The 16,371-nt window shown below is 41.2% G+C and overlaps 2 protein-coding genes across 7 annotated transcripts in view; one reads left to right on the forward strand and one right to left on the reverse strand.

The window, feature by feature from the left end:
- CMSS1 (cms1 ribosomal small subunit homolog) overlaps positions 1-16,371 on the reverse strand; it is a 334,075-nt gene that overhangs the window by 302,981 nt on the left and 14,723 nt on the right. Inside the window, exon 2 of one of the 4 annotated variants that reach the window (XM_088794218.1) lies at positions 11,594-11,725. The exons of 2 other annotated variants lie outside the window; for them this stretch is intronic. In XM_088794218.1, the coding sequence (XP_088650344.1) occupies positions 11,594-11,657 (64 nt within the window). In that variant the 5' untranslated portion in view covers positions 11,658-11,725. Of the gene's footprint in view, positions 1-11,593; positions 11,733-16,371 lie in introns of those variants that run through there. One more of the 4 variants, XM_088794217.1, reaches the window with a different exon arrangement.
- FILIP1L (filamin A interacting protein 1 like) overlaps positions 1-16,371 on the forward strand; it is a 266,691-nt gene that overhangs the window by 241,856 nt on the left and 8,464 nt on the right. For 2 of the 3 annotated variants that reach the window (XM_019756497.3, XM_088794216.1), the window contains exon 2: positions 1,354-4,490. In XM_019756497.3, coding sequence (XP_019612056.2) covers positions 1,469-4,150 — 2,682 coding nt within the window. In that variant the 5' untranslated portion in view covers positions 1,354-1,468 and the 3' untranslated portion in view covers positions 4,151-4,490. Of the gene's footprint in view, positions 1-1,353; positions 4,491-16,371 lie in introns of those variants that run through there. The other variant, XM_019756494.3, reaches the window with a different exon arrangement.

The raw sequence follows: 16,371 nt of genomic DNA on the forward strand, positions 1-16,371 counted from the left end.
GTTCTATGGCAAGGATTAAAGACATGCATTGGATAATTAACTCATTCCTAACAGAAAAGCTATATTAAAATATTATGAATTCTTCATGCTTGACCGGAAAACAAATATTTATAACTTTTCATCTATGACAAGTACTTTAATTCACTTCTTCAGGGATTCCATTCTATTTTAGCTTCTGTATAACAATACTGCAAAGCTGTACTTACATCCTCTATAATCAGCCCATTCCCATGTAATTAAGAGTGCCACAGATTTAAAACTATGACCTCACGATGGAGGAAAAAAGTGTGTGGAAGAGATAGTTTATATTGCATGTAAAATGCTCTTCTGTTATGCCGACAAATTTAAAATGTAAAACAAAAAAATAGCACGTTGCAAGAGTCATCTTTAAGAGGGAATTATTACGTTCCTGATAGTTTTCCTCCATCGTTTCTAGCATCTGACTTTCATCAATAAGCTCTTTTCTATCAAACTGTGTGCTCTTCCCATATGTTATAAAAACTCTAAACCCCTTCAGATGCCTCTCAATTCTCCCCTCATTCAACTACCATCCACTGTGGGGATAAAGATATATGAGACGTGGTCCCTGGCACAATGTCATGCTAGTGTAATCCAAGTGTCGGTCAGCAGAGAGGTCCAACAGTGAAGTGCGTAACTTCTAAGCAATGTGAATAAAACTTTATCTTAACTAAGAATCAGGAAGTTGAGTACCAAGCATTAATGTACACATATTGTAATGGTTCAAGCAAACCATTTGATAGATATAGTAATAACCACATTAATAAAAAAGAACAACAGCAACAACTAACACTTATCAGATGTTTACTATGTGCCAGCACTGTGACAATCTTAGACGAATTACCTCATTTAGTTTTCACAAATGCCCCCTGAGATAATACAATCATTGCCTCCATTTTTCATATGAGGAAATTGAACCTCAGAGATGTTCACTAACTGGTCTAGTTAGTGAATTAGCTGGTAAGAGCCAGGCCACTCTTAAAGCCAGGTGCAACTGAATCTCAAACTTGTGCCTGTTTTTACGCACTTAAGGCTAGACTGCCTACTGATTATTTTACACAGCAATTCAGCCTAAATATTCTTGCCCTTACTCTTATACTAAGGCTCCTGGTGAACTGCAACTGTTACTATTCAATGAGGGGTGGGTGTAGTGAAGGCAGAAAAGCAGGATAACAGTTTATCAAGATTCTCCTCCCCTCATCTACTCCCCGTCACATTTAGGAATTCCTTTCTGTATTCTGTGAGAGCTGGTATAACTTACATAAATGTTTAATCACAGATCATAAGTTGCTAAAGCGTCAATCACAAAACAGAATGCACTCTTGTATTTTTCAGATTAAAGAAGCTGATCGACCAAGAAACCGAATCCCAGGAGAAGAAGGAGCAAGAAAAGGAGAAGAGGGTCACTGCCCTGAAAGCGGAGTTGACCAAACTGAAGTCTTTTGCTTTGATGGTGGTGGACGAACAACAAAGGCTGACTGCACAGCTTGCCCTTCAAAGACAAAAAATCCGAGACCTAACCACAAGTGAGAAGGAAACACATGCTAAACTAGCTCTTACTGAAGCCAGAGTTCAGGAAGAAGAGCAGAAGGCAACCAGACTAGAGAAAGAACTGCAGACGCAGACCACACAGTTTCACCAGAACCAAGAAACAATTATGGCGAAGCTCACCAATGAGGACAGCCAAAATCGCCAGCTTCGACAAAAGCTGGCAGCACTCAGCAGGCAAATTGATGAGCTAGAAGAGACAAACAGGTCTTTACGAAAGGCAGAAGAGGAGCTCCAAGATATAAAAGAAAAAATCAACAAGGGAGAATATGGAAACTCTGGAATCATGGCAGAGGTGGAGGAGCTCAGGAAACGTGTGCTAGAAATGGAAGGGAAGGATGAAGAGCTCATAAAAATGGAGGAGCAGTGCAGAGATCTCAATAAGAGGCTCGAAAAGGAAACATCACAGAGTAAAGACTTTAAACTCGAGGTTGAAAAACTCAACAAAAGGATTATGTCTCTGGAAAAACTAGAAGATGCTTTCAACAAAAGCAAACAAGAATGCTACTCTCTGAAATGCAATTTAGAAAAAGAAAGGATGACCACCAAGCAGTTGTCTCAAGAACTAGAGAGTTTAAAAGTAAGGATCAAAGAGCTAGAAGCCATTGAAAGTCGGCTGGAAAAGACAGAATTCACCCTAAAAGAGGATTTAACTAAACTGAAAACATTAACTGTGATGCTGGTAGATGAACGGAAAACAATGAGTGAAAAATTAAAGCAAACTGAAGATAAATTACAAGCTGCTGCTTCTCAGCTTCAAGTGGAACAAAATAAAGTGACAACAGTTACTGAGAAGTTAATTGAGGAAACTAAAAGGGCACTGAAGTCCAAAACCGATGTGGAAGAAAAAATGTACAGTGTAACCAAGGAGAGAGATGATCTAAAAAACAAACTGAAAGCAGAAGAAGAGAAAGGAAATGATCTTCTGTCCAAAGTTAACATGTTGAAAAACAGGCTTCAATCACTGGAAGCAATTGAGAAAGATTTCCTAAAAAACAAATTAAATCAAGATTCTAGTAAGTCCACAGCAGCATTACACCAAGAAAACAATAAGATTAAAGAGCTCTCTCAAGAAGTGGAAAGACTGAGGCTGAAGTTAAAGGATATGAAAGCCATTGAGGACGACCTGATGAAAACGGAAGATGAGTTCGAGACTCTAGAACGAAGGTACGCTGATGAACGAGACAAAGCCCAATTTTTATCTGAAGAGCTGGAACACGTTAAAATGGAACTTGCCAAGTACAAGTTAGCAGAAAAGACAGAGTCCAGCCATGAACAATGGCTTTTCAAACGGCTTCAAGAAGAAGAAGCTAAATCAGGGCACCTCTCAAGGGAAGTGGATGCACTGAAAGAGAAAATTCATGAATACGTGGCAACTGAGGACCTGATATGTCACCTCCAGGGAGACCACTCGGTTCTGCAAAAGAAACTCAACCAACAAGAAAACAGGAACAGAGATTTAGGAAGAGAGATTGAAAACCTCACTAAAGAATTAGAGCGGTACCGGCATTTTAGTAAGAGCCTCCGTCCTAGTCTCAATGGAAGAAAAATCTCTGACCCTCAAGTATTTTCTAAAGAAGTTCAAACAGAAGCAGTAGACAATGAACCCCCCGACTACAAGAGTCTTATTCCTCTGGAACGAGCAGTCATCAATGGTCAGTTTTATGAGGAGACGGAGGACCAGGACGAGGACCCTAATGAGGAGGAATCCATGCTGTCCTTCAAATGCAACTCATCTACTTCCTGTCCTGTTAACAGGAAGCTATGGATTCCTTGGATGAAATCCAAGGAAGGCCATCCTCAGAATGGAAAAATACAGACTAAACCCAATGGCAACTTTGTGCAGCCTGGAGATCTCGTCCTGAGCCACACACCTGGGCAGCCACTTCATATAAAGGTGACGCCAGACCATGTCCAAAACACAGCCACTCTTGAAATCACCAGTCCGACCACAGAGAGTCCTCACTCTTACACAAGCACCGCAGTGATCCCAAACTGCGGCACTCCAAAGCAAAGGATAACCATCCTCCAAAACGCCTCCATAACTCCAGTGAAATCCAAAACCTCTACAGAAGGCCTCATGAATTTAGAACAAGGCATGTCCCCAATTACCATGGCAGCCTTTGCCAGAGCACAGACCCCAGAGTCTTGTGGTTCTATAACCCCAGAAAGGACAATGTCACCTATTCAGGTTTTGGCTGTGACTGGTTCAGCTAGCTCTCCTGAGCAGGGACGCTCCCCAGAGCCAATAGAAATCAGTGCCAAACATGCGATTTTCAGAGTCTCCCCAGACCGGCAGTCATCATGGCAGTTTCAGCGTTCAAACAGTAATAGTTCAAGTGTGATAACTACTGAGGATAATAAAATCCACATTCACTTAGGAAGTCCTTACATGCAAGCTGTAGCCAGCCCCATGAGACCTGCCAGCCCTTCAACACCACCACAGGATAACCGGACTCAAGGCTTAATTAACGGGGCACTAAACAAACCGAGCAATAAAGTCACCAGCAGTATTACTATCACACCAACAGCCACACCTCTTCCGCGACAATCACAAATTACAGTAAGTAATATATATAACTGACCTTCCTCCAGTCTATACTGATATCATGGCAAGGAATGCAGTCCTTTTTTAATTACCCTTCTACATTCCCCAAAGACTGACTGAACTTGTACTTTGGGAAGGTTTGTGCATGAACTATTCAAGAGTCTCTGAAACTAACTGTTGCCTGCATTGTCATATCAAGTGTGCACTTACTGTATATCTTTTCATTTACATACCTGTATGGAAAATATTTAGTCTGCACTTGTATAAATACATCTTTATGTATTTCATTGTCCATAACTCACATTAATTTGACTGCAATTGGCCTTGGTGAAATACTTTAACATTATAAAGCAGTAAATAGTTGTTTTTACCATTGCTTGAATTTTCTTTTGGTCATTTTGTGTTATTTCTGCATGTACAGTAGAATTTTATTTCCTGTTCATAATGTCTATTAATTCTTCCTTAAAAAGAAAACCCATTTACAGGCAACTTCTGATCACATATTAGAGAAGGAAAAAGTGGTTTAAATAAAAATATATGTCCCTTTGATCTCAAAGTGAACTATAAGATCGCTCATGAGCAAACTTAACTCCATGTTTGAGATGTATCTCATTATGTCTGGTGCCCGGAACAGAACTTCACACACATTAGGGACTTAGGAACTCAATGTTTTCTGAAAGTAACAGTAAAATCAGATTAAATAATTCGCTTTTGTGAGCACACAACCGATGGTAAAAATAAAAAGCTTTGAAATATGATAGAAAGCCAGAAAAAGCACATTGGGAAATACAAAACAATCAGGAGTTGACTGTATTTTCTACCATCGATGAAAACTCCCATAAAACATGTATGTCCACATCCAAACCTGGAATCAGCCACTATGACATATGGTCTTGAACACTCTGTTTCAAAGCAAAAATGTCATGTTGGTTCCTTTTTCTTATTTGGTTCCCAGAACAGGTTGGATTACTTAAGGGAGGCGCTTCCCACCTTGCTTGTGAGTGGCTGTCTTGAGAAGCTTGCAACTTAATCGTGTTTGTTTTTCTTTTAACCTCTCAACAAGCAAACAAAAATCAAAGATAGTTACAAATACAAGTTGTAGAAAAGGCATATTTTAAAAAGATGTTAGTTGAGGGAAGTTTCTTCTGTGATTATTGTTATGCCATTTACAAGGTAGGTGAGAAAATTGCAACGAAGGCAGCCTAAAAATTCTACCCAGCTCATGGGACTCTCTGGGCATAATCAATACTTCTGCAGCAGAGAATAACAGCTTTCAGAGGAACATTTTAAATTACAAATCTGGTCCCCAAGTCACATTCCAAAAGGACGATTTCAGACACAGCAGCTCATTACCATTTTCCGCTTTCCAACCTCATAACTGTTAATTTAGTGTGGTCAATTTTATTGCCAGCTATTGATTTTAAACACAATTCATGTAGACACCCAGACAAACTGTGAAGATCTTTAGAAGTAAAAGAAATCTTTCACAATTGTCCTTCTTTTCTCTGCAAAATCAATTCCATGATAGCAAAGTGAGCTTTGTTGACAGAAACACTTCCATGGTGATGAACTACACCCCCAGTGCTGTGGGCTTGCATCATCATTAAATACATGTGGATGAAAGCTGAGGCTGGTGATGAATGAGAAAGCTTCTGTTTCAACACATTTATCTTGGGAATCGGCAGTGACCCAACTGTATTACAAAATACATGATGGTCTAAGTGTCTTTTTAAACTGTTTTTATTTTTAAGTCACCTTGGGCTAGAACTTGAGAAGGAACTGCAAATTTTATTTTATGTATTTCAAGGTAGACACTGATAATGCTGCTGCATGAGATGTTTTTCTAGATAATAATCAAGAGAAGGTACACGTAACATTTTGGAAGGTACTGATCCATTGATCATAAAATTATGAACAGAAACTAGAAAGAATTAAAGGACAAAGTCCTCCCAGTGCTTCCCAACCTTTGTCATATAGTGGTACAAACAGAAAACATGTTTCCATGGCACTGGGAGAAACGGATGAAGGGGCAGAGACAGCCAGAGACCCCTGTCACCCCAGTTTCCTCTGGGCTGCCCCGTGTGCCGAGGGGAAGAGTCATTCTTGGCACACCTGTAATTAATTAATGGAGTTTGAGACGCTCTGGGCTATTCATTAGTTCATCTGTTTTGTAAGGATCCCATTTTTTTTTTTTAAATCTTATGTGAGCCAGAGCAATTCTCTATAATAAAGTTAACACCACAGGTCCTGGACTTCATGATTATAATGCATAATTTATCATTTTATTATCTGTTTCAGATATTAACTATAAATAGGCTTCCCAAGTGATTAACATTATTGGAAATTTACCAAACTTTCAATGAACCAAACCTCTTCTGGAGATTCCTCTACTGGATGATTACTTTGTATAATAATAAATATCACCATCAAAACTTAGGAACACTCTCAGATTAATGACATACATTATTAAAAGTGCTACTAATTACAGTTTATGGTAAAAACAGCATCATTTCTAAAAAAAAGCATCTTCTCTTTTCTATAAAATCATACCTAAAATGACATTCTGGATTTTTGGACTTTAATTTCAAAAATATTTTTAAATAGCTGTGCATGTATGTCTAGGAGGTTACAGAACTCTCTTTTTCATTCACATATAATCACAGAAGAACCATGAAAACTAGGAAGGAGAGAGGAAGTGACACTGGAAAATCTTCATATGAAATATGTGAGGGTGGAAGATTGTATTCTTGGAGAAAAGAATGCCAAAGAAAGGCTCATAGAAGATAGGCTGTTTTTATATACATTTGAAAAGATAATATCCTCCTTTCATTGGTCAAAGCCCCAGCTTCAGAACCAATTTCATTTTACTCACTCGCCTCTCTAACTTTTTGAGCTGTGACATCCTATCACAGATTTTACCACATCCTTCTTTCTATTTAAAAGCAATGACAAACTTTCCCCTTGAGGATGTACTGCTCTCTGGGGGCACTGACAAAAATATATTAATGTACATTACTATAAAGGAGGGTCTCTATACTTAATTCAAGATTGGTAACAGAAGTCCATAAACTCTACTCAGAATTGTCTCTGCAACAACAGTTCACAATGTGAAAACATTATGTGTGGAGTCTTCATGACACCCAAAGGATAAAATTAGGTTGCACTGTAAGAGGGTCATATAAAGGACATTAAAATTTTTTAGACTCGTAGTCTAAGGATTCTATGATCTTATTAATTGAAGTATAATTCCACACAAAAACATGTTTTTAGTAGCTTTGATTCTGAATCTTTACAAAGCCAGTCTCCTTTGTAACTTTTTAGACAGACCTTTAAATGAACAACATTTTAGTGCCCCTATACCTTGCTTTCTACTATTAAGTTTTTTTCCTTCAAAATAATAATTTTGCTTTGCAATCCTAAGAGAAAAGATAATCAGGCGACAATGCATGCCAAAACATTAAGATGAGTGTTTCTCAAAGTAAAATCCAAGACACTTGTAGGAGTGGGATCCCATGATCCCATCCAGAGCTATCAAATCAGAATCTCTGAGGACAGGACCCAGGAAGCTGTATTTTTAACAACCTCCTCTGCCGAGCACTTTCCACCCTAAAGTAGGAACTCCATTGTTTCACAAATTCCTCTACTGATAAACATTAGTAAATGTGTTCTGACTGGAGTCGCACTCTACCAGAATAAATTATAACTGTCCCAGGAAGTGTGACTATTCCACCCTCTAGTGGCTGGCATGACAAACAGAAGGCTTGTTGCCCAGGTTTTCTTTTTACTCAAAAGAAAAGCTCAATAAAAACTACCATTTTATTGGGTGGGAAGGTTCCCAGTTTTAGAACTGTAGCGAAGCATAGATGCCTGAATCTTTAGCTGAGCGGTAGCAGACTGTCTGACACCTCCAAGCTCTGTTTCTTTCTCAGATCCCAGGCTCTCAATGTAAGCCTACAGCATTTCTTGGGAATGGTCCAGAACACACATTAAAGGGAGCAGTTTGGATGAACCAAAACAAAGGACTCCATTCACCTCAGGCCACAGTGAGGCAAACGCAAGGAAAAGCAAGGAAGATAAGTGGTTCATTAAAGCCTCCAAACCTTGAGCAACCTTACAATTCATTTTCACTTAGATTAAACTTCAACTGATAGACCTTTCTACTCTTCAAGCTCAGAGGAGAAGGGTAAAGCTTTTGTGCAAATACATGAGAAGCATCCCCCAACGGCAATGCTGCAGGATAAGGAATCCGTAGGGAGTCCAGCAAGCTAACCGGCCAACACTTCTAAGTACTTTATAATTTGATAATGAATTAACACTGTTCATATGGCAGCGCATACAAATCTGTCAACCTTCCATCAGGACAGCAGGTTTTACACTTAGAATGGTGCCATAAAAATGTACTCGGGCCTTGTAGTCAGCTATCCTAGGGATAATCCTCTTGACGTGTGACCTCATTTTAAAATTTGACTTATTTTTTCACAAAGTTATTTGTCAAGAGAAATATTTATCTGATTATTTGAGACAATTTTTTGAAAGCCTGAAATTAGTTTTATTTTAGTCAGTTTCTCTCCCCCATAACCAAATGCTCTTGTATGAAATTTTTGTTAAGTGTACCTAAAATAGCCTTTTTTTCCTTTTTTTTTTTTTGCCTCAGACTTGTATTTTTTAACGGCTAGTCATCTTTGGATAACTAACAATGTATACAGACCCTAGAGACCTATAAAGGCTGCCTCACTCTGCCATTCCCTAGGCCTCTGGAAAGGTGAAGTGGCTTTACTCACTGACATACCACTCAGGTGTCTCCGTGACAGGCAGTATCTTCAAAGCATCCCATGGACACAATTGATCAACCCACTGATCGTGACATATGGAATTGCCTACCTCCTACCTAACACTGGGGATGGCATTATGGAGACAAAAGAGTCACTGTCCTTAAAGAGTTTATTAATCTGAGCAAGGGAAGGAGACGCGAAACAAGAATATCAGACAATAGTTAATCAGGTGGCAAACTAAATTTCCTACAATAAACTAGAGATTAAGGGGGACTGCAACAGATTAACAAGGCTTCATAGAGCAACCGAGACTTAAAACTGGACAAGGAAAGACTTGGATAAGTGGAGGGACTTGGGGAGGGAGGCTCTGAGGCAAATAGAAAATCAGGTTCCAGTTCAGGCCTTTTCCAGTCGGCTATGCGGCCCTGGACAAGCCATTTAATCTTTGTGACATCATGACAACTGGACTTGGTGATCTTTAAGATCACGTCTAGTTCTCACTTCCAATACTTTCTGAATTCTCTCCAAGTCTTGCCCCCCTCCTTTAATCGTTTAAAAAGTCCTTTGGGAAATAAAGTTGGCACATAAATAAACCAATTACTTGCATGAGTTTCTTTCAGAAATTAAATGTTTCCTTCCTCGTTAACCCACTTGTAGGTATTTTAACACTAGATGGCTTTTAAAGATTTGTTTTCTTCTCTAAGATCTATGAATTAATGTCTTCTAATCCTTACTATATCAGCTCTTTGTTCACTAACGCAGTTTTTTAACCTCAGGACTATTAACAGCTTGGGCCAGATGATTCTTTGTTGTGGGGGATGTTTTGGAGCATCTTGGCTTCCACCTACTAGATGCCAAGTAGCATCCTCCAACTGCGACAAAGAAAACGTCTCCTGACAGGCAAATGTCCCAGGGAGGCGGGGAGAGGGCAACGTTGCCCCTGGTTGAGAAGCACTGCATTAAAGAGATGGACAAACTGCCTCTATAAGCCAGTTCCTCCTGTATGTAAATTACTTGCTGCGGGAAAAATTTGACAGCTCACTTGAAAACTTTTAGGTCTGGGGTGTAGAGATTAGAATTTTGAATCTGACAAAACGTAAGCCTCAAAGCATCTTTCAAAATCTGCACTGAAGAGTTTAGTTGATGAGGATTGTTTCCACTCACTTGACAGACTGGCCCAGAGCATGAGTATGTGAACATTTATATTTGTATTAATACCGTGCACCTTTGTCTCTTTCAAAGATACCATATTATAAACTAGAGTTTTCAGATGAGCTTTCCATTGTCACATGCCTTCGAGAAATAAAGACAAGTCTTGACAACCAACCACCTTTGCTTTCAAGGAGGAAAAAAATGGGTTTCAGGAGGATTCCCAAGAACTTAAGAAATAAGTCCCTTTACTGTTTAGTCCTGTCTGAGGAGTTTCAATTCCCTTTGTGTTAGCTTATAACCACCAAAGGCATGAATGTCTTCTGTTAGGATACAAGTTTTCTTCATTCCTCAGGAAATCACCTACAAGACTGAGCTGACAAATATTTATGATGTACCTAATATTACTCATTGCTATGCCAGGCAGCTTTGCAGGTGTCAGAGGTATTAGGTTGGTACAAAAGTAAGTGCGGTTTAAAAGGTTAAAAATAATTGCAAAAACCGCAATTACTTTTGTACCACCCTAACAGAATCTAGGTGGGAATGGAAGACAACATTAAAAGGTAACAGAGCACAGCACAGAGAAGGTCTTCTATAGACAGCAGGTACTATGGGAGTTTGGAGCAGGTCGCTCTGGGGCAGGGTTCAAGATTAGAGTTCAGAAACAGATGATATTTGAGCAGGGGCTAGGGGCTGAAGCAGACTGGGAGAGAGGACCAAAGGTGACCCCGGGAGGTGCCCACTAGAGCAGAGGTGTGAGGGCAGGCAGGGAGCAGAACGCCAGCATTCCAGGAGCAAGGAGCAGGACAGCGTGGCTGAAGTTCAGGTGGCTGGTGCCGGGACAAGGCTGCAAGGGCACCGACCATGAAGGACTCGATGCAGTGCCAGGAAGCATCCTGTGTCCTCAGAGAAGGCTTCTGGCTAGCACGAGACAGCGTAACGCAGAGGAGAAAACTAATCCTTCATACAATGCTGTTTCATTTCACAATAGTCCTATAAAGTGGGTATTAACACAATTTTAAACATAAAGAAATTAAAATTCTAAGAGGTAAGGAACATTTCCCCAGGTCATTCTGATAGTATGTGACAAAAATGAGGTATGAATACAGGTCTAACTCCATGGTCCTGCTCTCTTTCCATGGCAACATACCGAGAAGCTGCAGCACTGCAAAGAGGAAGCACAATAAACTGCATTTAAGGCTCTGCACTACCTGTGCGGGCAGACAGGTGACCTGACATTTCCTCCCTGCACTGCCTCACACGTCTGCCATTTTAGCCAGAACACTCAGAATGCCCCTACATACACGCAGGGTCTCCCTCTCCCTCCTCCCCACAGCTCTACACGCATAGAATTCTCTTCTCTCATGAAGGCACCCACACTGAAAGGTCTGGCCCAAGCCTCACCCCTTCTGAAACCTTCCGTGATTACCACAGCCGAGGGTGACCTGCCTCCCCTTCCCACTCCTCCTGTCTCCCCGAGGCCACTCCTGGGGAATAAGAGACAATGAATGTGAGAGGCCAAGCTCCACACTCGTGGGCAGGCATGGGGAAGACTGACCTGGGGACGGCGCTGTGCACAGGAGATGGGAGGACCGTGACCAAGGAGAAGCACAAATCTTCATCCTCAGGAGACTCTGCTCAGAGAGCACTAGAGCTGCAGTCACTTTCCCCTCTATTCAAAAGCAAGAGTCTATAAACAAAGGCACAAGGGTCAGGCATGGAGAATGAGCTTGGACAGGCTGTCAGCATTGCGGAGCAGGAGGTACCTGAGGGGCTGCAGAGGTAGCTGGAAGGAAACACATCAGAAGTGAGTGAAGATGATCCACAGCAGGAGCATCACAACCATGCATGTCAAAGCTTAGGAGTAGGCGGCCACCTTACAGTCCTGCTATGGACCCAACCTCCAGAAAAGGAAATTGGGATCAAGGTCTCGTCACCACCAACTTAGCCCAGAGGTGCTGGGACTTCAGCCTTTGTAGAAATCTACAAAATTTTCCTAGATGGTATACACTCAAAATTAGGGTTTCCTTTTCTCAAGCAACATCACAACTTATAAAAAAAAAAAAAAAAGACTGATGGTCCCAAAATCACTTAAAAAAGAAAAAAAGAAAAAAAAGCATTGTGTATTTTCCCAGATCAGAGAGAGAGGTGTTAGGGTTCAACATTGTCAGTCTCCAAATTCTGCTTCCAATTCAGGATTACAATCACTTTAACCAAGGAAGCACCCCAAATAAAATTGCTGTGTTAGAGTAAGCTCTTCAACTTGGTCTCCAATGTATCTCTCGTAACAGTTAAATACATATAAAAACCTTGCTTCAATGCAGTCATTCCTCAAACGACTCAAAGAAATTCCTCAAGAATGAACTGCTGTCCTTCACTATTAGTGAGTTGGTTGGTTTTTTACCTTCTCTTAAAAAAAAAAAAAAAAAGAGCTATTCCTTTTCTGTTCTTTGCCTTCTAATGCTGTTCTTGCCGAATTCATTGATATCAGTTTGGAGGCCTCAGTAAAGTACAGGTTTATAGAAAAGAGGAGCTAACTAAAAACTGCAACAGATTCCCCAAGGGTCCATAACATAAGAGACATTTAAACGCCTGAGGGTACCTCCAGGGCAACAGGGACAGGGTCAGTGGGTGGGGATCATACTGAGAAGGATGACATCTCTCATAGCGACAGACATAAGCAGCACAATATTTTTTACATAAAAATTTTTTCTGATTATAAGAATAATACGTATTTGTTACAAAAATTTTGGAGAAGATAAACGCTGCCGGGACGGCTGATTTCAGCTTCTAAAAAGGGTAATGAGAGGACTAGGGAGAACAATGGACAATTATTACTTTTTTTTTTTTTGGGCCAACCTATCAACAATGGCCCTCGTCCAGGTTTTCTCAGACTGCCAATGAGGAAGGAAATGTGCTTTCAGGGGGCCATCCTGTCCTTACTGAACACCCCCGGGGCCAAGGAGTGGCAGACACCCCCCCACACACAGTGTGCACATTTATGCAATGTGTCAGGTCTGCCCAGACACAATGGCCCCAGGGCCAGCCTGGTCACTGGAGGAGAGGGGCAGGATTTCCTCTGCCCCAGCTGGCCGGTCAGTGCTTGGATAATGGTTCACTGTGCATTGTTCATGTCCTGGAAAGAAATGCCTCCTTAGGGGGCTGCTGTCAGGACTAATTACACTCTTATCAGTTAGTACGATCAGTGGCTTTGTGTAGGGGATGTGGGCATGGGATAGGGCCCAACAAAGCTCAACTCTCAGGTTCTGGCCAAGGGATGGAGAAGTACCCATGGTGGGAAAAGACAAGAGTGGTTGGTAAGGAGGAATTACATTTTCTCCCTGGGCTGTCTCAGCCACTATAATATCAACAATTTCTCTCTGATGATTCTCAAAGCAACATCTCCAAATTTTCAATGGAAATTTTCCACAGTTCTACATGGCAGGTCCAACCACAGTCAAACTAAGCATGTGCCCAGACCGCAGTGCACTGTGGCTCTTTCTCTGCCCTCCTCCTTTTATTTGCGTTCCTATGCCCCAAGTCGAGCCCTCAGTAGACGGGTAGGTAATCTACTATACTCGACCCCTCACCTCTCTAACCCAACCTTCGCTAGTGCTGTTAGTGATCCTCCCTGTGCTGATCACAGCAATTCTCCAGCCTCCCCCAACAGCACTTCCATGACCGAGTGCCCAAAGTCCAAACCTCCTCCCAGGCCTCCATCTCCCCTCCTCTCCCTCTGACACTGCTCGCCCCCTGCACACGGCACTGACCATCCTCACAAATACCATCGGACTTCCTTACCCTCACCTCCACGTATGCTGTCCCTTGGGCTGGAAAGCTCTTCTCTTTGTTCCTCTACTGAAATCCTCCTGCTACCCCAAGTGCCACTTCCTCCGGAAAACCTTCCTTAGTTTTCACAATCTTCCTCTGAGTTTCCAAAACGCTTTTCTTTGTACCTCTATTATAGTATTTCATTTTGCCTCTTGTTAGAATCATTTGTTGCCCCTCAGGTACTACAATTTCTTGAGAGCAAGAATCAGCTATCATTTATTTCTGAAACTCTTTATCAATATTTTCCTAAATGCAGTCAGTGATCACCTTTAACAGAATCACCTAGGACTCCGCAGATTTCCTTACCCCCAGACATATTAAATCCAGTGCAGGGAATCTGCATCTTAACAAGCTCCCGTGATCACTGTTGGGCATGTAATGTTTCAGAAGCACCGTCCTACATTACTCAGGGCTTACGTACTGCCGGTACGATGCTCCACAAAGGTTCGCAGGGCCAACAACACACCGGGGGCCACAGTGGACTAGACTTTGTGCTTTTCATAGAATCACAGAATGTCAGGGCCGAAAAACTTTATAGGAAGTATGACTGCTTCATTATTCCAACAATTAAAATAAAGGAAAAGACAGTTCAAAAATAATGTGCCTACAGGTGAACTCTAAAACAAAGACTCCCAATGACCAGATTAAGGAGAATAAGGAGGGAAAGGCTGTGTGAAGGGATCCTTTTCTGGGCCAGAGGTGGTTAGAAACACAGCTCAGGAATCTGCACAGCTTGTGCAGCTGCCTCAACTCGTATGATTAGCAACATGTCTCCAATAACTAAGGGAAGAGAGGAGAGAACAAGGGATAGAGCAGGAAAACTAGAAAGGTACAATGATCAAAGAAGATAAGTTATGGTTATGATCAAGAAATAGGCATCTTAAGAAAAGATATAAGGAAAAACACAAAGATGATAATAATGTTGACATTAGTAACAACTAACTCCTCTGGAACTTTGGATGTGCCAGGGACTTTCCTACGCAGTATCTCTGCTCCCAAAGAACTTGGCAGTAGGTACTCTAATTCCCAGATAAGGACTACAGAGGAGGAAAACTGAGGTCTGCATAAGGGAACTGGCTCGTTCAAGGACACACAGCTAGTTGGCACCAGAATCAGAATGGAGGCCCAAGTCTCCCTGGCTCCAAAGCCTGTGCTCTAGCTAATAACCCACGGTGGCTGTAACATGTGAGCCTGAAAAGAATTAAAAATAATTCAATGGGTGCAAATGAAGAAATGAGAAAGAAGAAAAGAGTGAGGATACCAGAAAGCAACAACAACAAAAAACCCTACGATGGAAAACCTGACAGACGAATAAAAAGAAAGAGGGTAAACGAGGAAGACAACAGTTCAAGGTTAGTGTATTTTATTTTAACGTAACCGTTTCTACACGTGATGCCATGTGTCTGGGCACACAACGGAAGCAACTGGGGTTAAGGAGGATTTCTGAAAACTGTATTTCAATGTTTATTCTTGGATTACCCTCCCTACCCACGGTGTAATTACCACGGAGAGACTGGGAGTGACTAGGAACAACCAAAAACCATATTACATTATAAAATAAAGGCACCCATTTCCCCTAATCTTCATCTCAGAAACTGGACAACTCTTTCATATAAATCGTAGCACTGCAACAACATTTAAAACCAAATGTTCTCTCACAGGAAGTTAATGGGAATCAGCCAATCAAACCACAGTTTCCTTCGGAAGGACCTCTTGCCATGTAAAACTATAAAATCTTTAGTTCTACTGTATAATGAGGAAATTCTGAGAAAAATTGAAAGAAAAAAAGCCAAAGCCGCATATGAAACTAGGCTATCTGCCAGATTCATTATCTGTTATTTCTTTTCTTTTTTATTTTACAAATTAGCAGTGACTTACCAAATAATAGAAAAGACGAGAAAAAGAAGGCAGTAATATTTCAAAGATATTTTTTCTCCAGTTTAGCATTTCCTCTTTTTCATCAGCATATCCATCATCATTACTTAGGCACTTTCCCATTAAACAGAGATAAAAACAAAAATACAACACACTGTCATTCTGATAACACCCAGCCTTGACCCAGCATTCCACAGCTGGGTCCCTGAGGGAGTCAGGCAGCCCTGAATTCGCCCCTGCCCTGCTCCAACCCCAGTGACCATGAATCAAGACGATCCCAGGTCTTTAGGAGTCTTGAACCTTCAGCCTCTAGGGCTAAGGTCGCAATGAGGGCCCTGCGGCCCCTGGAATTAGTGACACTGCTGAGGGAAGGCTGCTTTCTTACACAATATGTTGCCAATACATCTCCAAAAGTTCAAAGCGCTTACAAAATTATTTCATTTAGAGAAAAGGAAACATCCTGACTCCAGCTGTCTAACTAGGATCTGATAACTTGCCGCCCACAAATGCTGATTTTGTTCTAGTGCATTTTCAGATGCTTGCCCTCCATGAAAATGTGAATGAGAAGAAGGACCAAGCAGAGACCGAGCTGTAGAACTAAGGCTTCGAATAAAACTGAAAACATCTTCA

This window comes from Rhinolophus sinicus, chromosome 17 (genome assembly GCF_057876585.1).
Source record: "Rhinolophus sinicus isolate RSI-liver-muscle chromosome 17, RSI-T2T, whole genome shotgun sequence".
NCBI lineage: Eukaryota > Metazoa > Chordata > Mammalia > Chiroptera > Rhinolophidae > Rhinolophus > Rhinolophus sinicus.